Consider the following 26,569-nt stretch of genomic DNA (forward strand, 5'->3'; position numbering starts at 1 on the left):
GACAGATAATTTTAAAATCATTTTATACTTCAATAAGAAACAAAATCCATTTCCAGATGTTAGTTTTGAATTTGAATTTGTCTTGCAAACTCGCACGCAAGAATAATTGCTGTGGATTTTACATTATTGTTCCTTAATTTTTTTTCAGCACCTTCTTACAATTAGCATATTCATGTAGTATTGTCTTTTTGTTCTCTTTTTCATGTGCTTTTTGTATTAATACATTTAACAACAACAATTATTCAGTGAAAATATTAGAGTGAAAGCTGTTATGGAGGAAGACAAGGGACAAGGAGCTTTTTCTTTTGTTTTTTTTCTCTTTCTCACACTAACCCCAAAACTTGTTGATAACTATGACTTGACCCCTGTGATTACAGAGCTTCTATTGTTTTTGTACAGTGACACACTAACAGAAATGGACCTGCACCACAGAGTGTTTATCTCAAGAGCATTAACTGCTCTACTAATTAGGGGCGAAATCTGTAATTGTGTAATAAATTAAAAGAGCTTAACTCAGAATGTTCCACAGAAAACACTGCACAGCTTTAACTCTGCCATTGGCATCAGATGATGTTGCTCTTTGTCTCACTTAGGCATTTACAAACATTCATAGGATCCTCAGAGAAGTGTGTTATGCAAGGAAAAGTGCCAGCTTTCCAAACACTGAAGACTAAACCTGTGATATATCTATAATCCCACCAGTTTAATCAAGATCTGTTAACACAGACAAAAAAACTCCTCAGCAGTAATTCTAGTCTGGTTTCTTAGGTAGCTGGGCAAAGAAAAGAGACCCTATTTACTTTTTCTTAGCTCAGTTTCCTTTAAAACTTTCTTTTCTGCCTACTGTCCAAATTTCAGTCCTTCTGGCCAGTGCTGGGGACATGTAACAGAATTGTCAGCTCAAAAATACCAGGTTGCTGGAATTTCATGAAAGCTTTAGCTGAGCAAAGGAGAGAGGGATCCAGTCATCCCTTCCTCCTTCGGGAAAGGCTGGGTCCATGCACCAGCTTTGGAAGGCGCAGCCCCTAGGAAAGCGGTTTTGATTAGTTTTGCAGTTCACTGAACATGTTCGTACTTTCTGTCTTCTGAATAACACCTGCACAATCCCTAACGGATTATTAGTGCTAATTATTATTCAGTCATCAACATCCGCTGTGTTGTAGGGGATTTTAATTTAGTACAATGAGGAAGGCAAACAAACAAATATTCTAATAGGGAACACTTGGTTTAACGTAAACCATTTACATTCAGGCAACATCCAGTACTGTGCTGTCTGTTCCTTCAAACAAGCAAGGCAGAAGCTAAAACTGCATTTCAGCGGAGACAAAAACCATCACAGCCTTTGCTCAAGATAAAAGTAATCAAAGTTCAACCAGATGGTGCCTGAGGCAGATGCATGAGATGTGGATGCTTCAAATGTCCTTCCCCACACTGCTGCCCTGTAGCTGAATGCTAGCCAAAAGGACACCCATCAGAGTGTCCCCAGCCCCCTGCATGGCCAGGCTCAGCACACTGCCTTTCAGCTCCTGACTTCAGTCACCTTCAACTGAGGGCAAGTGGCAGAAAGGCAGTGGGGAGCAGCCTGCATAGCTCATCCTCCTGGGTTGGCAGCAGGGTACCCTGCTACAGGCACTGCAGGTACCTTGTCCTTTAAATGATGGATTATCTTGCTGTAGGCTGACATGTTTATTATTTTAAGGTGGGAAGTACAGAATAGTTTCGTAATTTTCATTATATTTCATGAAAATCACCTCAGAGCATATAGATTTGGTACTTTTCCCTGGAGCACCACTATGGAATGTGAGCATCAGCAACCTGAGCTGCAACGGCCTGGTGTTGATACCCTGCCCCACATCAAGCTCCATCTTGAGCTTTGCCAGGAGCATTGCTGTGACTTTGCTGCCAGTCAAGAAGAGGGCTGCCAGAGGGCTGCCTTCTTTCATCAAGATTTAGCTGGCCCAAGGAGGTTTAACCAGTGCCCATGCATCTGGATGGTGCTTCAGTTTGGTGGAAAAGAAATGGAGCTGGAGTGCCATAAGAGTGTTTTACTGGGAAAAGGCAAGGCAGCAAAGCTCTCAGTAAACGACTGGAAAGCATCTTTTCACAAAAAGCTTTGATGGAGAAGAAAGGGTGGTAGAAAAACGTCAAACAAAACACGCACAGGTTTATAATAAATAAACTAATTGATGTTTGGAAGTGCATTAATGAATAACTGAGAGAAATATCTGTAAAAGAAAATGAATGCTCAGAGCAGATAATTGATATGCTGTTTCTTTGCTGCATGCTGGTGTGGAGTCGTGAAAAGAATATTAAACATGGAAGATAAATGAGGATTTGTTATTTTAAATCAGGGATCCTCAGGACTTTGAATATTTTATATGCTACAGAAGAAACTCTGGGATATTTTGAGGGAATATAGCGTAACAATGGTAGAAACAGCTCAGGTCCAGGAATACTGTGCTACACCTAAAATCAAAGGATGATGGCCTGTATCATCATGGCATGGCCACAGGAGAGAAACAATGTGATGGGAGCATGGTACTCAAAATGCTTCTTCAAAATGCACTGCAAATGAAACACTGAGGAGGCTTTTGGGGCCATTGCCCGCTTTTGAGATATGGGTTAATTGATTTCACTGGAGGAATCTGTCTTCAGTGGCATCTTCACCATTACTGGCACACTCACAAAATGGGTTTTGTTAAGCTCACATGTCCTTTACTGCTGGTTAGTTCTGCATCAGCACAGCCAAGCAGGTGTTTTTAGGGGAACTGAGTACTTTTGTTAGGTTTTTGTCTGTGACTTTGATTTTGATGGAACCTGATTCTGTAGAAGCAAAATTGAAAACTTTTTCCATCTGCTTTTTGTCTTCCCAGGAAACAGATGTGTGTGTGTACTTGAACCTACATGTAACTGGGCTTCTCCTGTAAATGCCAGTACACATATGTTAAAACACACAAGTGTAAAATTCAGATTACTTCCCCACAATGTTTTATGCGTTTGAGAGCTGGTGGGTTTGGGGATTTCAGGTACTAAAGAGGTAACCTAAAAGCCCCAAAAGAAGACAATATCAGGAGATAAGCAAGTGACCTATTCCACTTCCAAATCCCCAACTAACCTGTGCCAGAGGTGCAGGCTGATTTTGCAGAGTTGCTTGAGGCAGCAACTGCTGTGGGAGAAGCTCACGTGAAGGCTGAGAAGGCAAAGAAACCTAGATTAAAACAAAACAAACCAAAACTTATTTACAAGTTTGGCTCCTTTAAATTTTAGGTTTCTTTTATTGCCATGGCTTTTGTGTAAGTTGTTTTTAACCACTAAGCTGCATATGTGTCACAAGCTTTATACTGTCTGCCTATTTTGACGGCTCTTTGTGAAGTTACCTGAAGAGCAGTAGGTTGACTGAGTCTGTGCACGGATAAATCCTGCTGAGCACTCGGTGTTCTTGGCAAGGGAGTGTTAGGTTCTGCAATCAGCTTTGTTGGTGTAGCTGCAAGAAAAGTACCAGTGAGATTTCACACGCTGGAAATCATCCCCGTTTGAAGTGTGTATTACAGTGAGACCTGGCTAGGAATGATTACGGCCTTGCTAAATTCCAGTAGGAGTCAAGGCTGTTCTTGTTGACTTCAATGGCAGTAAAATTAAACTGATAAGGAGGGTCTGGGCAAAGATAAAAGTAAATGAGACAGATTAGGATTTTGTGCTCCAATGAACAGAGCAAAAGGAACCAAGAACTGTGCTAAAACAGCTGGAACTCCCTTCAAATAGCTCAAATAACTGTAAATTTAGGTTAGCTCATTGACTTTTCTTCCAGACCAGGGAGCAGAAAGAGTGCATAAGGTGTGCCCAAGTCAATTCTGGAAAATCCTGAATCTTGGCCAGAAGAAAATCACTGTTATTACTCATGTAAGTCTAGAAGGATCTCATATAGCTTATACTGATGTCCTCAAATCTGAAGACAGAAGCTCTCATTTTCATAACAGGTTGAAACAGCAGGTTTCACAGCTAGTCCCTCTATTCATTTTCCGGTGTATAGGTGGTTGCACTAGAACCTTACCTCTTGTATGTTAGCATTTCAGATTATGCACTTCACTGTGAGTGATAAACACATATCATCGATACCTCATCACTAACTGTTAAATCAGAGGCTGTGGTATATATGCACACATTCTGTAACTTGGCTAAATTAAAAATACTGCAATAACACAGGAATGCCACTCACATGCTGGGTCTGACTTGGGCGTGTGGGAAGATTTTGGTGAGCTCCTGGATGATACTGAAGGTGTCCGACTAGCACTGAGGATTGAGGCACCAATATCAAGTGCATTAAAGTGCTGTTCAGGATCCAAGCAGGTGCCACTGTCCTAAAAAAAACAAACCAAAACAAGAAGAGGGAATAGCTATTGCATCTGTCAGGGTAAAAACATTCTGAAATGCATCTAGCAATGGTTGGACACCCAGTTCTTTGGCTGTCCTAAAATAACTTGAGCAGAACTAATCCCAGGTAGGCCAGCAGAAGACCTGGGCACAGGTGTCAATCTCCCATCTAACAAATGCATTTTACAAAGAACTGTCACTGAAATGGAAATAAATAGCAAGCTACTGCCATAGTAATTTTGTGCCTTCAGATGTGTTTCTGAATCTTTTGTGTTCAGTTGGACGCAACAGCAACTGCAACCTCTGTGGGACGCTCAGCCATGCACTGAGGAGGAGCTTTTCTTTCTTCCCTTGTCAGACAACTGTGATGTAGCTAAGAAGGCTGATTGCAAAAATATGCTCAAGTGAATTGAAATGGTAGTATCTTGCCAAGGAAAGGTGGAGATATCTTACATTGTCCCTGCCCATGTTCCGCTTAATCTATGGCTGCTACTGATCTCCAGGCTTACCCTTTCACGAATTTACACAATCTATGTTAAAATTATTCAAATGAGTAATGAATTCTGAAGTTGAGGGAATCCATCCAGAAAGACAATGCTGGAGTCTTCAGTGACATTAACACAGGAACAAATTCTGATTACTACATATATTCATGAAAAAAACTTTTCTCGTTGTACCTTTAGTGCTGAGGACACAACCTCTGAGGACACTTCTTCCAGGCCCATCTCCTGTCTTCTCTCCACCCGAACATCTGCATAACTGAATGGAAAATATAATTCTGTGTATGAACATGGTATTGCTATATTTCAGTAAATGTACTTTAAGCAAGCAGAGGAACAAATTACTGTGACATTTTACAAGTTAAATGAACAGCTGAAAAATCACTTAAGTCAAATGCGACTGAATAACACTAGAGAGACTGTTTCAATTTGCAGTTTTTGCTCTGTTCCTATCTATCTTGTTGAAGACAAGAGGTATATTAAAGAAGTATATATAAAGGTCAAGTTCACATCTTACAAGCACTTTATGACTTCACTGGAAAGCTTCCACACATCTCTTTAAAAACAGCATGAGGATTAGAGGAAGTGAATAGTTAAGGGATCTGTCTATTCTTTATTTTTGCACAAAATGGAAAAATGCAACAGTGAATCTGCCCCTAAATTAATGATTGACAAAGCAAGCTTATCATAAGGTAAGGTTTCATAGAATCATAGAATCACCGAATGGTTTGGGTTGGAGCAGACCTTAAAGATCATTTAGTTCCAAACCCCTGCCACCAGCAGGGACACCTTCCACTAGACCAGGTTGCTCAAAGCCCCATCCAACCTGGCCTTGAAACACTGCCATGGATGGGACAGCCACAACTTCCCTGGGCAACCTGTTCAGTGTCTCACCAGCCTCACAGTGAAGAGCTTCTTCCTAATATCTAATCTAAATCTGCCATCTTTCGGCTTAAAGCCATTCCCCTTGTCCTGTCACTACACGTTTATTCTGATCCGTTTTCTATAATGAATGTATTTCCTTCAGAAAGCTCAGGTTTAATTTTTTGTTATGTAAAACATGATTTTTTAAGATAAAGTGTTGGCAGTCATGAGGATATCTTTATCTTACTGTCCTTTATGTCCATGCTGGTTGATATGATTTTCCATACCTTACCACCATGTGTGTGCAGACAATGAACTCTGGCTTGGAGTTCCACTGGTGGTAGGTGATATAGTAATGGGTCTGGAGCCAGATCCACTGCTGTCCTTTGGTCAGAAACCGATAGCAGCAAGACTTCCCCTTTCCAAACTGCATCACTGTCAGCAGAAAACACACACGGCTTGTAGCACAATTTCTGATGTGAAAATGGCAAGAAATGAGAAAAAAGTGACAAAAGTATCTGTGACCCCACTGATTTCCAGGGGAGACAGGAGTCGAAGCACCTTTCGAGTGAGCGGTCCTGTCAGTCTTAATGATAGAGCAAAAATCAGAAAGATCAGTAGGTATCTTCTTTGTCTCTTTGAATGGTACATTCCTATTCAGTACAATTAACATTAAATTTGGACACTAATGCATTAACATCAGTTACGGTTTAAACATAGATCTTACTCTGGTTTACGTGCTGATCACATACTGCTTAATTAGGCATCTGGGATTAATTTCTAAGAGTGATCATCTTAAATTCTATATCAGAAAAGTACAGGATAAAGATGCTTGAAAAGATGAGCATTGTGTGCAGATGGATTCAGAACGAAGTGAATATAGGAGATAACACTGCAAAGACAAAAGTCATTTGAAATTAAAATTCCCAGACTGACAGGAATTCAAACTGCAGTAAACTGGGGAGTATAGGAGGCTTTAAAAATTCCCCCATAAAGTTAATCTTTGCTTTTTTTCCCCCAGTGATGTTAAGGATTTCCCAAACAAGCACATATTCAGCCTCTCTATATTTTAATCTCAACATACAAAAACTAATGTTGACGGGATGTTTTCAGGACACTCAGAGGCAGTAAGTTGAGATGGTATAGCCAGTTCTATAAGTAAATGCTTGAAAAGCATTGCTTCAATTTCTTTACTTAGTGAAAGAGTTTTTCAATTAAATCTTAATAGACTATATTCAATTATCACAGGTATCCTAAATATGTGGTGAACAATATTAGGGTAAATAATCTGTGAGAGTTTTACAAAACACAATCTTTTCTGAGTTTGCTTGAACTATTCCTGCATATTCGTTACTAACAGAGCGGGGTCTAATTTGCCGTATTTTATCCATTCAGTGAGTTTTGTTGACTACTTTGGGAGGGTAAAATTGTATTTTTCAGAGCTTGATAAGTCTGGCCCAGCTGGTGATCAAGCTGCAGTGCCTCCAATCTGCTACAGCTCTTGCTAAGACATACAGGTGCGAGGGAAGGGTCAAACCTCTCCTTCCAAGTTTAAAACAATTTTAACTGAAATTTCATTTCACTGAAAAGAGCTGTCCCAGTGACTCCACAGGAACCTGGGCCATGCGATACTTACAGTGTTCATGGCACCTTGCTAGCAGCTCTAGGTCATCTATATGGTAATAGTCGTAGCCAGAAGTACCCAGCACTTCAAAAGGCAAGTATCCTATAATCGGCGGTGCTCTGCGGTTAGGCACAGTATAAGTGAATTCATAAACCACAAAACAAGCAGTTCTGCATGTTGACATAGATATGCAAAAAGCCCAGATCTGCTCTTGCTTATCAGTGTATAGTTATCCACCCCAGGGGAACGGGTCCGGACTTGCCCTTCCTTGTGCCTGGGCTGCCCAGCTGGGCATGGTAGTGCCAGCAGGCACCATCCTCCCAGGACAAGGCTATGACAACCCCATATTTTCAGGGAAAATGTGTTTGCAGAAAGCAGCTCGGCTTCTCAGAGACCTTCACACAGGAGGAACCTGCTGTGAGGGAGACATTCCCTGGCTGCTCCTTGGTCAGGGGCTCTGCTGCGGCTCCCACACTCTCTGCACAGCGGAAAACATATGGCAAGGTGATAGTAAGCCATCATCTGCTGGGACTACTGGGGGTCGGAGGGGAGATCATCTGTGCTGCTTCCCTCTGGGTGCCTGCAGAGCTTGTCCATGGCATGCTGAGGCAGTTGATTTGTACATTTGCCAGCACAGTTGCCTCGGGCCAGCACAGACTTTCCGTCTGTAACTCAGTGGGAACTGCACACACAGAATAAATGGCTGGATTTGGAAAGAATGGTTTCTGCAGCTGTAAAACAATTGGATCATTTTTCCATGTGACAGACTCTGGTCCATTGATAATTTTAAAGGAAATGAGAACAAGCTAATCACAAATTTGGCCTGAGAAACAGAGTAGTTTTGGTTTAAAAGACTGATAAAAACAAATGCAAAACTAAATGTAAAACAGTAAGCATCAGCTTTTGTAGGAATTTCAGTGGCAGCCCTCCTGCTCATGCGATTTAGATGTGAAATGGAACACTATTTGAGAGAATTGCACTTATGGAAACAACAGCAGACAAGCGTCAAACGCAACCAGGAGTGTTCTTGCCACCAACCTGTGATCCAGGAACAAGAATTTCCACTCCAGGCTGTGTCGTGATGTGAATTCCTCTAGAGGTTCTTCCACGATGCACATTTCCTGTGTGGTAAAGAGCTGACTTAGACAGAGTTCTGCTTCATCTAGCTTTTGTTAGCTATAAAGACATAGTGCATAAGAGGAGAAAACAGAGAATTTGCACATTTTCTGGCAACTCCAAAGAGCAATCTATTGTATTTATCAATGCCAACATTTTTGCAGGAGTTGGGAAGAAGAACTTGTGATGCACGTGGACTTAAGAGCTGAGACTGTTGTTCAGGGAGCCAAAGTTTTCATGGTTTTGCAGGAGTGCCTGGGGTGTGACGGCTGTGCTGCCAACAGCCCCAAGGAGCAATGCCGTTTTCCAGCATCCAGCCTGTGCTTGGTCCCATCTGGGTTTGTCACGACTTCCCTTGCTGTCTTTGTGTTACTAAAGATACCTACCACCTTTGCCCAGTCCTTTTGGATGTCTGCTCTCCAAGCCCTGTTTGAGAAAGGGGGACACTCTGCTTCCTACACAGCAGCCAAAGAGGAGTACGTGCATTTTCAGGCAAGCAGCCTGCATGGATCCTGTCAGACAGGGGAAAGGTAGTGGTTTTGCCTTGTACTTTACTCCAGTGAAGTGAAGAAGCTGGCCCTTAAGACTCAGAAGCCCTTAGCACTTCTGATAATGATAATTAATAAGTGCATAAAAGGAGGCAGGGCACAGGGTTGCCTGTGAGGCAGGACGTCCTTGCCCCAGAGGGATAAGATCAGGAGGCAGTCATAGGTGATTAGTTGCTGGGTGGAGATAGGAAGGGGAGGAAGGATGGCACCATGGTGCACACTCATGCATGGGCTGGGGCTGGCTGCGTGCCCCAGATCCCCTCTGCCAACACCTCTTCTCCCATTGGCAGTTTGCAGGGGCACCTCCAGCTCCACAATCTGCCTGGAGTCAAGCTGGAGGCCCCTGGCCTGGTACTTCCCAGCATCAGCACTCAGGATTTAGTGGCATCCAGGGTTACTGTGTCCCCTATGTCTCTCTTGCAGGAGGGTCTCCATCATCATTATAAGTACAGCCTGCCCACTGGCCCCCAATGTGCCTGTCTTCCTGCTCCCTGGTGCCACATTCTCCTGTGGCGTGGGCTCAGTGACACCCACCCATGCCTCCACTGCCACTTCTGTCTCTGTTGTCCCTCTATGAGAGGGAAGTCATACAGACCACCTCTTGGGACCAGAGGACAAGCTGGGACATGCTGCTTTCAAGTGTTTCTTTGATACATGTCAATGCTTACAAAGTTGGTTAAAGTTGCTGGCTGTACAGAGGCAACAGGCTTCAGGCATACCTTAAATTCCTCTCTTCCCCATCTACAGTTTATGCCAAAATACATGCTGATGGCAATAATATACCCTGAAATTCAACGTGCGACATGGAAACATTTCTCTGTGCAACAAACACACTAATTCTGCCTTTGTTAGCCAGTCAGATATATATTTTGGCCTTCACTTTTGAGAAGGAAGTGAAGAATGGGGGTTGAGTGAGTCACTCAGGTGAAATGAAGCAATCAGTGTCTAGGATTCTGTGGCAGCTAACACCTTCTCCAGGTTCTTCTCCTCCCTAGCATTGGGCAGCTCATTGCCATGTGCAGTCCATTTAGTTTCCCTGTTTAATTTGAGATCTTAGTTACCCAAAGACAAGGGAATTTGCTTTCAGCGTTCCCGGACAACCTTAACTCCAGCCCCTCGTACTAATATGATTACTGTGGTTAAGATTATGGGAAGTGTTCTTACTCACACAGAAGAGACTCTGCTGGGGCCCCCCAGTAGCCTGCTGGGGCCATGAATCACTCAAGAGTGCCCTGCAAGTGCCAGAGCAGAAAGCAGTAATGAAGAAGCCAATTTCAAAGTGACTGTGCAATTCCTAATGCAAGGAGGGTTTCCATCTCCCTGGCAAGGGGAGGAGAAGTGACACCGCTTCTGCAGATCCTGGCTCACACTGATAATCCTCTTCACTGGATTTCTATGCATGAAATGTGATATCTGTAATCCATTCAATTAGCAAAGCTAAGAACTTTGCATGTCACTTCATCTGAAAGCGTTTTGAGAAGTTCTGAAATGAATGCGACCCAAGGTATGCACTTACCTTTAGAAACTGAGGTGTTGCCAGACGAACAGTCGCAACGAAGCAGATCTGCTTTCCAGGGGATGTTCTGTAAGCCCTTGGGACAGCCTCATCAAAGCCATTGCAAGTGGAGTTAGGCACTAGGCAGAGAAAAAAACAGGACACAAAGTCATTCCTCATACAAGATTTGCTCTTCCTATTTTGCACACATGAAGTGTACAGTATTAATTTTATTCAGAGAAGTGCTCTAAAAGCTTTTAAAGCTGATATGCATATATTTAAATCCAAGTCAGTCATGTTATGCAGAAAGACATCAGAGCTTCACTTCAAGTATGAATCTTATAGGTTAATCCTGATAAAAATAAGGCCAAACAGTATTAAAGAGCATAAACCAGCTTTCTGGAAAGAAAACCCATGCATCCAATTGCTCTCTTTCACTACCAAGAAAAAAATATATGCTGCAGCATGCCTAGTGCCCTGACTTCCATGAAGCAGTGGGAAAAAGCATCGGCAGGGGAAGTAGCTGAAGAGAGAACATCATCAGTGGCAGAACACCAGGGCCCACCACCAGTGAGGCTCCATTGAGCTAGCAATGAACTGCCCCCAGTGTGCACAAGTTCTCCTTGTTTGAATAAAAGCAACCCTAAAAAGGACCCCATGCGTGGCACAGGCTCCCAAGAGCTGGGCATTTCTGGTGACCATGCAGAGGGTCTGCTGTCTCCTGAAACACTGGGCAGAAGGAAAACCTGGATGTGATGTGGCAACAGATTTTGTATATTTTTTTTTATGTCTTTCATGATTTCACGTCTCTTGCCTTGCTCTGAGAACCCACTAGCACCTCCTGCCACAGAGATGCGCTGCCAAAAGAATGCGTTGCCTTAAGCTAGCCCACAGTCCCATGTTAGAATAACATAATGGAAATTCTTCCTCCAAATTTGAGCTGTTTAGAGATGGTAATCCTACTTTCACAGCAGTGAAAGAAAACTCTGTGCTAAGCTACAGTGGGAACTGGGCTGGTCCCACAAGCTCTTGCCCTGTGCAGCTGACTATCTCCTGTGGGGGCAGAGAAAGTCCCATTTAGCAGCTGGAGTTCACCAATATGAGTTAATCTAATGCTAAAAGGGATAAATGCTAATATTCTTTACTGTTAGGTCCCTATATCCAATTTTGTGAAGTTTCCTACAGTTTGTCTCTTCGGCACAGGATAAAGCAAGGTTAAGAATGACCATTCCTGTGAAAATGAAGAGCTTTCTATCTATCTGTGGGGGAGATAACTAGCAATTTTATTCTGGGGTGCTTCTGCACTAGGCTTAGCTCACTAACCACAGACATTACAGCCCTCTCTTGCAGTTGAGTCTGGAGGGCATGGCTGACTGGATATTGAGATAAAAAATATGGGCAAAATCCTCCTCCTTTCACCAGCTAAGCGCACTTGCTCTGGGGACTTCCTAGGAATATCTGTTCCTGTACTGCTCCTGGGGTTATGTACATATATGAGGGCTTCTATGGGATTATTAATACAAGAGATGGTAAAAAATGTAGAAAGAGTTAGGAGCTACAGGGAACAGGAGAAGCCTGAGTCAAGAGTTATTGGTTCATCTCTGATGTGATTATTTTGTGCAAGTCTGTCACTTTTCATAGTCAGACCTGTTTAAAAATTAATGTGATTGCTATAAACCCACATTAAGGGAATTGTAAAAAGTTACTTCCAAGCTTCCAGTGAAGTATGTTGTCATATTTGAAATCAATGGGGTTTCTCTCTGCAATAGACAAGTTCAGTCACAAATGCTTTTGTATCTTAGAGCCCAGCAGACTGCGCTCTAAGATATGAAAACAAGGTAAGTACATTCCGCCTGCAAACCACAGGTATGACAAGTTAACCTAGTTAGTGAACCCATGGGCTTGCAAGTGACACCAGCTGCAGAAGAAAGTGAAGACAGAGTGGAGGCCAAGTCACATCAAAGAGAGCAGATGGCTTTTCTGCATTAGCTGTTTCATACAAACAGCCATGGGCCTGAGATGTATTCCCAGAAGAGAGCAGAATACATCCCTGAATATGGCATTTACAAAATAGGGTTATATTTCCAAGAGGTAAAAACAATACTAAAAGGGTTATATAATAATTAAATAATTATTGTCTAGGAAAATTATGTAGTAAATAATTTATTTTGGATGAATTTCTATTCTGGATTTCACCCAAAATGTTTGGGAATCTTGAACTTAAGTGTCAGTGAATGAATAAGCCCCAGGAGATGAGACAGAGCTGGCCTGGCTGAAAGTCATCCATCCCGACTTTGAACAAGTACTGTGCCGTCTCCATGTTCAGATGCCTTTGACAAATTCAGAGCATTAAAAGCCTCAGTGATGCAGGCAGATAGCCACCACCTTGCAGTGTACCTCTCCATCTGAAAATAACAATTACATTAACTGAAAGAAGAAAAAAATCCCTGACATTTGTTTCTGCATTACTTTGCTGCCTGATTTATTTTGTTGGTATCTGTTCTTTCCACAGCTCTATCTGCACAGCCTGTTTTGCTCTGCCCTTGCACCTGATGAACAAATTTCAACCTTTTTTGTTGATAAATTTTAAAGTGTAGTTAAATAAAGAGATCATTACATCATAAATGAAAAAAAATCAAGCATGCCTTCTGAAAAATCATACTTTGTAATTCTCCAAGTCTCTTTAAAAGAAAACACACAACATCTTGAAGTAGCAAAGTTCAGTAGCGAACTTTCTGAGAGCACCACAGAAAATCAGTGGAATGGAAAATATAGGATGAAGTCTGAGGATATGATGATGTTAACATTTATATGTCAAATACAGGTCTCAGAATGCTTTTGTCAGAAAGTGACTGATGAAATGTTAAGCTAGCTATAAACAAGTGGGCTTGGCTAAATGAGGACATGTGTGCTTCACAATTAAATGATCTCGACAAAATACCTTGAGTAGGGAATTAGAAGGTTGTGTGACAAAGCTAAATACATAACCAGAAAGATGAAACAGTTGTCTCATATATATCAGTTAGCTGATGCTCCTTACCAGGAATTTTAATAGTTTTTGCAATTAGCTATCAGACCTGCTGCTCTTAGAGCTACCACGAAATACTTTTGCAGAAGTATTAAATTACTTGCAAATACCATATAAGAAGATAGGAAGAAACTGACTTGTCTATATACAGGGTGGGTTTTTTTTGTTGTTATTTGGTTTTGGGTTTTTCTCAGAAAAGACCAGAACACTAAGGACAAGACAACAGTAAGTAATATATATAAGGAACCAAGCCCTTAACTACCACAGCTGAAAAGATTTTCATCCTTAGGGATACAAATCGTGCCACATGAAATTAATGAAAACATCTTTAAAATCCCCCAGATGCCACATTATTCAGTTAATAGTAGTGCAGCAGTCAATTGCTTGGTCAGTCATCTTATTTTAACTTAGGTTGTTTAGAACATATTCTTTCCATAACAGCAAACCCTCTCATTTATGCCATTTGAAAGAAGAAGCCCCTCCTTCCTGTTTTGTCAGTAGATGTTAATGTTTAAAGAACCAGCCAAAGTGACTGTCAAACAAACTGAGCAGTGATTTTAAAAAATGCAAGCCAAACAGACCAGAATAAAACCAAGATTGTTTCATATAAATACATTCAGACCACAGATAAACAGAATATTTAGCAATTAATATATATAATGAAGAAATCAAAAGTGCCAGCAGCAAGCCAGACTGCACTCAGTAGCATCAGATGAGTAACAGTGATGGTGTCCATACATCACTTGTCTACTTTGATCTACTCTCTCCTCTTTCCTCCTCCTGTTTCTCCCCTCGCCATCCTGTGCTGATATGGGTAAATTCTTTAGGACAGGAATAGTGCCTTTTTTCTTAAGTGCCCATGGAGAGCCCAACATAAGCACTGCAGATTGATAGCCGCAGCTTCTGCAATATTGTGAATAGCAAATAATAATTATGTGTGGCTGTTGGTTCTGATCAAAACATTCATTTCAGTTTGAGTTATTCTTATCAGATGTTTCTGCATATGCTGATGGAGGCTCAGGATCAATGTATCTTCTGTATAAATCTGCTTGTTTCTTTTAAAAAGGAATTCAGAATGAATTAATTTTTCTGAGAAAAGACTTTTTTCCCCTCAGCAGGAAAATTTTCTAGATGGTTATTCTTATCTCTGATAAATGTATCAGCTAACAGTAGAGTATCTGCTATTATTAGCATCCAGTAACCAGATACTTCCTGAGTTTCCATGTAACTGGGAACAAAAATGTTCAATTTTAAATTCCACTATACTATTTAATGATATTGCTTGATCAGGAACTCTTTTCACGTAATGGTTATCTCCTCCTTCAAGAGGAAAACTTCAGGCATTTTGGATGAAAGGATGGATCTATCACTGTAAAGATGCTGGTGGTCCTTTTTTGTACTGGTGAACACTTTGAAAGGCAGGACTCTGGCTCTGTCCCTTTCAGGAGTTTTTAAGCAAGTATGTCACCTCAGAAATAGGATACCAAAGCCAATATTTATTTCTATCATTATGAGAGATCTTTTTCTGTTTATAAACATACAAACAATTTTCACAGGAGGGATAAATCCAGCCCACCTTATCTTTTCTTATCAGAGTAAGCTATTAAGCAGCTTTGTAAAATAATCTATTCTCACTTAATTTGACATTTTATACTGTGAGCTATATATTTCTTGGATTGTTTTGAGGGTTGCCTTTATTACTTGCCCCCCCCCCCCCTTATCCCTCAGGCAAGACTGGATGGGAGCCACTGCATTATTCATAGGTGATGCTGACATGACTCTGTCCCTTATCAAGCACTACAGGTCAACACGTACAGTGATGGCACTTGGCTGCCTCAGATGTTTGCATATATTCATCTCTCCTGTTAAAATCTGGACTAAAGGACCAGAACCTGAAATACATAAAAATATTAGAAAGAGTCCCTATTTGCAAATAAACCCCCAAAAACTTTATGCTCTAAGAGCAAGTATGCATGTCTCACAGAAACAAAGAGGGAACTCCACTTTCCTGTTCTGAGTGGCCCATGGGCCACCTCCTCTCCTCTCAAGGGACCACTGATTCTTCATGTCAGGCTACCGTCCTGCTTTTCTCATTGAAGTTTAATTAATGATGATTATATAATCCTCCCAAATGCAAAATCAAATCTCCTGTATTTGATTTAGCACAGCCAGTGACTCATGCAGTCACTCCACATAGCTCACTTCGCTGTTTCTCCGGTCGGCTGTTCTTGCTTGGGCACACTAATTCAAGCAGGCTTTGCTCATGTGCAGGCGGCTCATGTCACATCCCTGGTGTAGATGCAGCAGCAGAAATGTCCTTGTAGCAGGGGTTACAGAGCACAGCTTCCCGCACACCATCCCTGGGACCAGCCCAAGAGGGGACCCTCTTGCTAATCCTGGCATTGGGCTGTACAGCTCCTCTTGCCTCCAGCTATAGCTGAGCCCAGGAGCTCTAGGGACAGTGATCTTCTGAAAGACTGAACACATGCCGTCACCTATGTGAACTTTCCCAGGCAATTTCTGGGGCTGCACATGCATCTCCCTGCACCTTCTGGGATCTGGAAGATGCCAGTGACTGCTCCTCTCGGGGAGTAGCATGGGTATGATGTAGGTTCTGCATGACCTAGCTCCCTGACAGCAGTCCTGGTGACAAGTCACCTTGGTAGGTATCAGGTATTTGTTCTACTTTAGCAGACAAAAAAAATCTCTTTGGCGTCTCAGTACAATGGCCTTTAAAGCTCCAGGGCTCCAACTAAAATTAGGGAGAGCAGCTAAGCCCCTAGCTGGCTTTCTAAGCCTCAGTCCTTCAAATTAATCCATTCAAACCCATCCTGGTATGATGTTCTTGGCCATAAGGTACAATGCAATCAACGGAGAAAATATGAAGGAGGACAGGAGGGGGCAAGGTGACTGGGACTGCAGCATTCATGACCCCCTTCCCCCAGGCACCACCATTATAATATGAGCAATGAGCAATAGTAAAATGGGTCTAAAAAGATGATAATTCAAGGGAAATTATGGAAAAGGTTATGTGGAAGTAGAATAAAGCTAATGACATTTCTTTTAAAGAGGGCAAAAACGGACCTACCGGTTCTTCAACACATTAGTGAAAGTTAAGTGAGGTGTTAGGACTGTCACTGCCATGACCCTAAATTAATGAGAACAGAATAGTTAAGTATCCTGATGGGATACAGCCTGACAGGAATAAAAGAGTTTCCCCAGCCACAGAGGCTCTGGTGTCCCTGCAGCAGGAATGTACAGGCGGGACAGCCTCAGAGTACACTCAGCAAACCACTGGAAACAAAAGTAGGACTGGGTGGCTAAAAAGCAGAGATTTGTATTTAGAGAAGAACATCCTGTATCAGTCTCCCATGTGTAAAAACATGATCACACTTCCACTGCTGTGAAAAGCTACAGGGAAAAACATTCTTGAATACATTCATAAGGAACGTCTCCTGCTAATTAAGCTTAATTTGCAATTTCTGTCTTTCTCCCCCAGCTAACTCTTTTTTATCTTCAGCTTAGCCTCCTTCCTTCACAAACACCTCCAAAAAGCAGGATTTGGGGCCAGCTAATCCTACCCACATAGGAAGAGTGCTGCCCTGCAAAGTGGTACGTGTTTCCCCCACCACCCTTCCTACCGCTGTCTTTCTCACCCGCTTGGCCTCACACCTAGAGGTGGGATGGCTGGAGAAAGGGTATTTATTTCATGGAAGGAAGAAGAGACACATTACTGGTAGGTCTGGGAGGTGCATTGGCTGGGGGGTGGGGGCAGTGCCTGATAACAGGGTGTCTTGGGATGTGAGAAGCAAGCAGAAGTGAGAACCCAGCCCATTGCTGCGCCCATGAGATGCTCAAAGATGTCTATGCTGCAAGTCCCCTTGCCAAAGCACAGCTCCTTGCCCCCAGGCCTGGGGCTGTAAGGCTGCCCAAGGGGCAGCTGCATTCATATGGTGCTCACTTGAGCTGATGCCCCATGCCTTGCTCATGGTGCAGCTGGCTGATGCAAGAAGCCCAGTGGACCTAAAAACATCCACTTCGGAGATTTGCACCCTCCTGTGGCTGCTCTCTCTGTCCTTGGCCCAAGGTTATCATCTCCCAAACAAACAGAGGTGACTGCTGTGACATCACGACTCTGGTGCACTTGCTTCCACCTTTACTGGGAGGTGCTTTTGTGGCTGCATTAGAAGCCAGGGCACTGGGGGTCAGAGACAGAGGGGGCTATGGGGGCATCCCCCAGACAAGAGGGAGCAGTGCTGGGGATGCACTGATGAGCAAGTATTTCCACCTGGCTCTGTAATGAACTCAGGAATCTAAAGTCAGCATGGGCAAGCTACAGGGCTCTGCAATGGGGAAATGGGAATGGGGCCAGGAGGCACCATCTCACACAGCAGGGACAAGGGCTATCCTCTCCCTATTGAACAGAGGACCTGAATGCAGCAGAGATGGGAAGAAAGTAGAAGAGACAAAATAAGGTGGAATATTTAGGAAAAGGTGTCACAGAGGAAAAAAAAATGAAATAGAAAGCACGTGTCTTATTTGAAAACTATAAGCTGGGGTCTTTGGAAAATGATTTGGTGTCTCCTGAAATCAGTATGTTCCCCTTTAATTTATATGCATCAAGCTAGGGAAGATACCTGTAATACAAGTTTATCTTTCTTCTGAGAAATAGCCACTCATACAAATGCTGGGATATGAAATCCTACCAGGTAAAAAGGCAATATTAAGGTCATGCCAAAATAAAAGGCTGAAAAATCCTTGAAGAAAATGGATCAGAAATTCCCCTGGTAGAAATGTATCCTTATGAGTCAGCACCTGAAAGCCAGTTTCTGCTCTAGAAAACAGAACAGCTTGGTGTGCGTGTCTGTCAGGCAGCCGCATTTCACTTCATTCAAACTAGAAAGCATACGGGCAGTTACATTTCTTATTACAAATAAAGCTTCAAATCAGATGGCACCAAACAAGAAAGACATATCTCCATCCTGCACGTAGGTTTCTATTCTAGTCATGTGGAGCAAGAGCAGAAAGCTAAATGGGGACAGGGACTTATTTTGTCGCAGTGTGGAGTGTGTTTTTTGGAAAGCACGGTGGGGAATTTTTTTTGCTGAGGATGACCTATTTGGAACAATACCAGCAACTTTGGAAATGCCACTCTGGAGTTCAATCAGGCAAGTAACTAAAGCAAACTTGGGCAGGCAGGGGAAGGGAAAGTAATAAAAGGGTATTTTATTTCTGACACTAATGGCCATGCAGCAATCTGTTTGTTAGGGAATGGGCGAGGTGGAAATACGCCCTGCATCCCTTAGACAGGCTGTGGTGCACTAGCAACTGTGCTGACTGCATTTCTTTCCCTTTTTTTGTGGGTATTGGGTTCTGCAGTGCTGGAGAGGAATGTAAAATGGCATCTGGAGAAGGAGGTAGGTGGAAGGGTCCTCAGACACTCCGTTGCCAGTGGAAGGGGACCCCTCACCACAGTGTGGAGCTGTGCGTGCAGGCGCTCCATTACAATGTAGATTGCAGAGCAAGGTGAGAGGGCAGATTTGGCAGATTGTCAGTTCTGGCACAGAACTTGTGTTTAATGTAAGCCAGCAGATAAGGTAGCAAGCTTAGTTAATAGGTAGAGTCTTAGCACACAGTATTAGTGAGCGCAAACACTCCTCTGAACCTGCCATTATTTGCAAACTTATGCAGAGTCAAAGGATCACTGCTAACAAGTGAAGGGCAGTAACAAAAGCAACTAACACAGTTTCACTCTTCATAGGTACTTGTCCAGCTATTGCAAATCAGCAGCGAGATCCATGTGAAGCAAAATTTACCCCATAACATTAAAAATAGTCCTTTCAGTTAAAAGCCTGTCTTGTTCAATGGAGCAATACTGATATTTTATTTTACAGAGCTAAAGTAACATTTATACAACAATTAAAGCTTACCATTGCTGTAAGACCGAAAATTTCCTACAAATTTTATGTATTCATATGTTGGAAATTCCTTTGGGTTCAAACTTCCTCTCAGAAGATGACAATAAAACTCTAGTTCATTGTCAGCTGGATTGTTAAAAGAAGAAGAAGAAGAAATAAATATGCTATTTAAGCTAAACACAACCAATGGTGTCTTCCAACCCCAATCTTGCAACTGGCAGCACGACAGCAGCTTGTTACCACTCAGAGTCCTCTACACTATTGTGCTACATGCTATACATGGCAGGATTAGCATCTACAAGGAATTACTTTGCAGGGGTGCAGGTTCTTCAGGGCTCTGCACAGGTCTGCCCACAGCTCAGGGACAGTCTTTGTGGATAACCTGCCCTTCTCTTACACCACCTCCACCACTGCCATAGCATTGGTGTAGCAAAGGAGAGAACCAGATCCTTCATTTATAGCATTTTTTTCTATTTAGGCTTCTCATGACTCACAGCTGCTCTACATCTTCTGTTGGAAAACTACGCCTAATTACCTCAAAATATGTATTAAATTAACTTTGGCATATTAGCGATCAGCTGCAGGTTTTGTATATACAGTAGATTAAGCAGCTGTACATCTTACATTACCATGTGTTTTCAGATTTCCTATATCTTACCTCCTGAAGTGAATAGGGATGAGGCAAATAATAGCATTTTTAAGAAAACCAAACTTTGTTTGAAAATAATTACAATGATTTTACCGATACTTTTCAACTAGAATGCAAACCAAAGGTATGCCACATTAGCATACCTCTAAACAGCATCTTACTCGAACAGACTGAAATATCAATTAAGATGTGATTTGTCTCACACGAACTCTCAGTTTCCATCAGCTAACCTATTTTCCTCAGCTGTCTCAAAAGATATGATATTCAATAATTAACCTAACTGCAAGTAGTCTTAGCCTAGTAAAATAAAGGTGATGAGTTTCATTTAAAAATAGAACCAAAGGGTCATTCCAGGTGGCAAGATCTTTTTAAAAGGCTATGAACCTAAGTTTTATATTGCACATCACATAAGAAACTCTTTCTGAGAGAAAATTTTTATCCTGCCCCTGCTTTTTCATTTACTGGGAAAGATAAAATAAAACTTACTTTTTAGGTAGTCCGATGAGGCAGAATCCGTCATAAGCATACAAGAAGATAACATCTTATAAATTTCTGAATGTTCTTGTTCTGGGAGGAAATTTAGCAAGTTCTGATCCAAGACATCGCACTGCAAAGAAAAAGGACCTTTGAGAAAAACAGAAATATCACAACGAGCAATGCTTGCAGAGATGCACAGCAATGTCGGTATGAAGTGTCTGGCAGTCGACTGCAGCTTTCCCACTGATTTCCAGGGACTCCTGACAAAGTCTAAAACGGAGGAAACTGCTGGGCAAACAGAGCAGCCACTTCTCTGTGGGCCAGTTCTCAGCTTAATTCTCAGCACTCAGTGATGCTCCTCTAAAGTCTGTCAGAGACCATCAGGTGCATCAGGTATATCCATGCAATTAAATAATGAAACCTGGGAGTGAGCTGGAGAATGGGTGCCTGGCTCCCCATACTGCTCACTAGCTCCATGGACAGGCCTGTTGTGGATCCCTGAAGCTTGCACTCTCCACGGCAAACCCTGACTAGCAGGAGCAGTGGGGTCACTCTGGGCCACCAGACCTAAGAGCTGGATCAATTTCTGATCCAGTCCTTCCCTTAGGGAGCCCTCTCAGCTTCTGGGAAGTGCCCTTGAAGCAGCAGCCATTGGTGCCTGCTTCCAGCATCCTGGCAGGTGGGGGCAGGGAGAAGGAGACTCCTCACTCTGGACATTGCTTTGCAGCAGCAGTAATTTGTCCCCAGGGAGGGGGACTTCATGGTGCCATTGGCACAACCCCTCTGGCTAGCCATCAGCTGAATGCCTAGGTATCCCCAGCCCCACGGTTAGCTGGCATGAACCTGAACCCATCTGAAATCTATACTGAGATCTGGGAATGGAAAGAGGAGATGGGCTTCTGCAAAAAGCCATGACTGGCCCAGGGTGGAGAAGACAAAGAGTCTGTCACAGGGTTGCCAAGAGGAAGGTCTCACTGTGTCCAGCATGGTAACTAACCTAACGCTAGAAGAGCATATCTGGAAGTAGTAAGATAAAGTGACCCTCTAATAGCATTGACTTACATCCATCCCACTTATGACTACTTCAGGCTGAGCTGGCACATTGACGCAGCTTCATGTGTCATCAGAGAAGCTCCTATCAGACTGCACAGTCGTGTTGAAAATGTGTTAGCCCTGTATGAGACTGGCAAGTTATTAATCACAATAATTTACCTAGGTATTTATGTAAGACTGCACTTTGGTTTCCCTCTCCTTTCCACCATGCCTGCTGTTGAGTGGAATTCCTGTTTACAGTAACGAAATGTATCAAATATACTTTGAAAATCAGAGTGCTATGCTTTATATACTTACCTTGATGTGATATCACTTCAGATTATTCAGTTAAAAGTTTTTATTACAGGTGCTTGTTACACTTGAATATTCCTTTTGTGAAGAATACTTGAAAATTATTGTGACTTTAGTGTCTACCTTATTAATATGAATCCTACTGATATAGTATGTGATTAAGTTTATATATGTATGTATAAATATGTATAAATATACACACATAGGATCACAGAATGGTTTGGGTTGAAAGGAACCTTAAAGCTCATCCAGTTCCAACCATCTGCCATGGGCAGGAACACCTTCCACTCAGTAGACCAGGTTGCTCAAAGCCCTCTCCAGCCTGGCCTTGAACTCTGCCAGGGATGGGGCAGCCACAGCTTGTCCGGGCAACCTGTGCCAGTGCCTCACCACCCGCACAGTGAAGAATATCAGATCCTAATATCTGATCAAAATCTACCCTGTGCTGCCGGCTTAAAGCCATTCCCCCTTGTCCTATCCCTACATGCTCTTCTAAAATGTCCCTCTCCAGACTGCTTGTAGGTCCCCTTTAGGCCTACCTTCAGTACGCCCACAGAAGTCCTTCTTCTCTTTAGAAAAGCAGATCTCATAAATTATATTTATGCAATCTGTATTTATTTTCTAGACATACACAAATTTATTTTACATATATATGCATATTTATATATATATTTATACAAAATGAATTACATTGTTCATACAATTTGGGGCACATGAAGAAAAAGCATCTCATGGGAAACTACAGTGGTGAGTCCTGTTCAAGGCTTTTGGTACAGTTGCAAAACAGGAATTTTCTTTCTCATTCCCTTTCAACCTGTAAACGGTAGATAATGACACTTATCCACCAGTTTCGCACAAGTCTCATGGAGGTTAATTAATCTCCAATTCACTCAGCAGTAACTGCAGGAGTGCTAGATGTGAGCTGCCACCTCTCCTCGGACTCATTGTTGCTTCTTCACTGACCCAATACCACCTTTTGTCTCCATACTGTGACCAAGCTCCAATTCAAAACCTATTACCAGTTCTGCAGTGTCTTTTCTGTTCAAGGTAGTAGCTGCAGAGGCCTGTGACTACACCTACAGTTGGAGTTGCAGGACACTTCTGTTCCGCATACCCATTAAAGCAACCTCCTGCCCCGAGCACCAGCTATTCATTGATTTGTGAACCCTGGCTTTTATATTTTTGCTGCCATTGTGTACCATATTCAGAATGTAATATTTGGTTTGCATTTTTGCTGTTAGAAGTACCATCTTTTGTACTTCTTACTGCGTTTCACAGCTCTTGCCTCATGGGCAGGTTAGGCACACCTGTAAAGCAGCACACGGGACAGAATGTCTGCATGTTGTAAGTATCAAGATTCCAACAATATTCTTGGATCGGTAGGTCAATCAAGAATATATCAACAGGCCAAACAGAGAGAAGGAAACAAACATTCCAGTCTCACTGGAGCTGTAGGAAATGCCAGGGAAGCTATTCAGAGTTAATTCTGCACCAGACCCAAACAGAAAACATCTGGTGCCACAGCAAAAAGGTGACTGCAGACATGGACAAAATCTGATCATCACAGACAAAAATTCATCAGTTGGAGAGGAACAGTTTGCAGCTTTGTCTAATTATTCTAATTATTCTGCAGTGGGCAGTCCTGCCCTGCTGGCAGGCACAGCCACAAAGCATTGCTGAATGAGACAGGCAAAGCGGATAAATTACAGCGGCTGTGGGTAGAGTGGTTAGATGAACTATGTTAATGCATATTTATGCCATCGAGCTAAGCTTGGAATCTACCCTGCACCTTCAAATCAATGGATCCTGCTAACATGAACTTCTGAGTATTTGCCCCTGATAGCTATGGCAGGAAAGAAACAACACGTTTGCATACATAGATACTGGTCCATTCTAAACACAGTACACCAAGTTCTGCAATCATTTGATGCAGAGATAAAATATATGTGCAGTTTCAACAAAACAACTGTACTCCAAAATGGAGCTCCTTCCTCACCATTTCACTGCTTTTGGGAGGTGGTAAGGAGGAAATATGATGAGTTATTCCCACTTTGAGGGAAAAAAGCAGGGAAACTCAGCAAGCATAGTCCCTATGGGAATGGAAAGGTGGAGGGTTGCAAATGATACAGGCTTTTTTCCCATCAACCCCAAAAAGAAAGATAGCTGTGCTATTATGCACTGGGATTTGGCCCCTTTATCAACCTGTATAACCTGCAGTGATGCCCATTGCTACCCTGTAACAGCGACACAGCATATGTAACTTTTGTACACTATAAGGTGCTATGGCCTGGATTTTTCTACCCTGATGTTTAACTATAGCGCCCAGCACAGCAGAGCAGCTGCCTGAGCTTCACTGGGGAACCCCTGGGGAGAAAAACCCACCAAGGAGAAGCTCAGCTCTGCCTCTGCACAGCCACCTGCCCACCAACCCTTGTGGACTACCACATGGGCAGGAGCTGAGTGCAGACACCTTGGTTACGGGACTAAAGATGGGTGAGATGGACACCACCCTCCCAGTCTGTGAGCTTGTGCAGAACCTGAGCCCGTGGGCCAGCAGTGCCTGTGGGAAAACTACATCTCCTCCTGTAGCGTGGAAGTAAGTCACTCTGCTGCCTGCGTTTAACTGTTGCACTCAGCAAAGCAGGCAAGAAGGGACAGGGTAAATGCTGCGATATGTTACTCTGACTGGCAAATGCTGTGAGTTGTGACCAGATTTCCAGAAGCTCACTTCACTTCAACTGTAGTCAATCTTACTGTATGAGCTAAACCTCTCTTTACATCAATTGACCCTAAGAGTAGCCTCCAGATCTTGTAAAAACAAAGTATTTAGAATGACAACAGAAGAAGTTTGTGTTTGAAAGCACTCCATGGAACTTAGGGAAACTGTATTAAGGAGAATTGGGCATGTTTGTTCTCAGCACCGGAGTCTCTTATGATTTTAATGAAAGAAAATGCATCAGATTTCTTGATAGGGGCCCTCAGAGAGCCCCTACTCCACATTCTGCCCAGTTTTGCATTCCTTTCAGTACTCAAACCAGAAGATTTGCAGAGCACTTCTTCCTCTTGCAGCCCCAGAGAAGAAAGAATTGGTATTTTGTCCCTCAAACATGACTGCATTTAGCTTACAAATAGATCCTGGAGGTAAACAAAAAGAGCCACACAGATTCTCCAGATAGCACTCTGATTGGTTTTAAAACTTAAAAAATGGCATATGGAAAGGGCAGCATGGGACTACAATCCCAGTGTGCACCTAACTATCTGTGGCCATAGTGATATGCCAACCTTTGGCAGGCAGAAGCCTTTATTACTTGCTCAGTTGCCATTTCCAGGACGCACCCAGTCATTCTGCAGGCACGTGCCGGTGGAGCAATTTTTAACCATCATCATTCCATCAACTCTGATGAGGTCTGTGGGAACTTCTGCTCCACCTCCAGCCCCAGCAGGCTGGTCCCTGGCTTGGGTTGCTATGTGCTGCAACTAAAAAATAATGCCCATCTCTGTCCTCATTTTGAGCTGGATAACATGCAAGATTATCACACAAGGCATGACTTCAGGAGGGAAAACCAATTTAGTTTGTGATGATCCAGCTCAGGAATTATGAACCTGAACCCACCCATGTTCACCCTGGGCTTAAGGTTTTAGGCAGAGGGGCTGAAACATCAGTTCCTGGAAAGTAATAATTCCCCACAGCAGACTGACCATCTCCAGTAAGAATCAATGTTTGGAAGGGATAGCAATGAAAACCCCAAGCCATGAAAGAGAAACAGATTCCACAGAAATCGATAAGTATATGGAGACCCTGAATGCTGGACAGGGTTCTCTCAGCCTTTGAAGTGAATGTGCATGTCAGAGAATAGTCAGCTACCGGTTTTCTCAACCATTGTGGATTAGAGAAAACTGAAATAGATTTGGTTCAATCTGTCGTTGCATAGCAATATTCTTGCATTTACCAGGAGCTGCCTCCTTTCATCAAGTTCCTTTCGTCTCAGAAGAAAATAATTTTTGTTCATATTACAGCAAGGTTGCGTGTGTGAAATATATTTGTCTGGGTGGAAAACATAACATATTTGGTGAAAAAGTAAATGAGAGAAAAAGAATTGCAATTTTCCTAAGAACGTGGCAGGGGGGTGGTACAATAATGATTTGGCAGCTATTTTTTTCTCCTGGGCATGTATTTATTTGAGACCAAGCTGCTAAAAATGAATGTGAGGATTAATCCTTAATTATTATGCCATTTCTCCTAGAGCAGCCTTAGCAACAGGAACACGGTTTGGAGCAGTCCATCTCCCTTGCTCCTCCAGCCCAAGCTAGCACACGCAGGAGTGTCTCCCACAGCGAGACCCAGCAGCCAGCAGATAAAACAAGCTGTATGTGCTGGACCCAAGCACCAATTCTTCCCTGGAGCAAGGTATGCTCCCCTTGGGAAAGCACAGCAGAGCTGCAGGAAAAGCTTTGCAGCAGCCCCTGGCTAGCTCTGAATTCAATGGGGTTTTTGTCCTTTACCTCCCTGGGAGCAGAGTAAGGCCCTTAACAAGCTCCTTGCTGGGCTGCCAGCAGGCCTGGTGCTATTCTCTGCTAGCTTAGAGATGGAAAAGATCAGCCAGGTCACCCTGTCTCTTCCTTGTCCAGAGTATT

General features: G+C 42.8%; 1 protein-coding gene across 7 annotated transcripts in view; it reads right to left on the reverse strand.

Moving 5' to 3' along the window:
• The window catches only part of NPAS2 (neuronal PAS domain protein 2), a 104,578-nt gene that overhangs the window by 15,057 nt on the left and 62,952 nt on the right, over nt 1–26,569 (reverse strand). For 5 of the 7 annotated variants that reach the window (XM_062607003.1, XM_062607008.1, XM_062607009.1 and 2 more), the window contains exons 6-15: nt 20,600–20,720; nt 19,477–19,590; nt 10,540–10,658; nt 8,398–8,480; nt 7,372–7,478; nt 6,023–6,170; nt 5,049–5,130; nt 4,217–4,358; nt 3,378–3,484; nt 3,116–3,208 (exon numbers count right to left, since the gene is read on the reverse strand). In XM_062607003.1, coding sequence (XP_062462987.1) covers nt 3,116–3,208; nt 3,378–3,484; nt 4,217–4,358; nt 5,049–5,130; nt 6,023–6,170; nt 7,372–7,478; nt 8,398–8,480; nt 10,540–10,658; nt 19,477–19,590; nt 20,600–20,720 — 1,116 coding nt within the window. The remainder of the gene's footprint in view (nt 1–3,115; nt 3,209–3,377; nt 3,485–4,216; nt 4,359–5,048; nt 5,131–6,022; nt 6,171–7,371; nt 7,479–8,397; nt 8,481–10,539; nt 10,659–19,476; nt 19,591–20,599; nt 20,721–26,569) is intronic. The other 2 variants (XM_062607005.1, XM_062607006.1) reach the window with 2 other exon arrangements.

Source organism: Pezoporus occidentalis, unplaced genomic scaffold (genome assembly GCF_034315485.1).
Source record: "Pezoporus occidentalis ecotype Australia unplaced genomic scaffold, CSIRO_AGI_Poc_V1 ctg99, whole genome shotgun sequence".
NCBI lineage: Eukaryota > Metazoa > Chordata > Aves > Psittaciformes > Psittacidae > Pezoporus > Pezoporus occidentalis.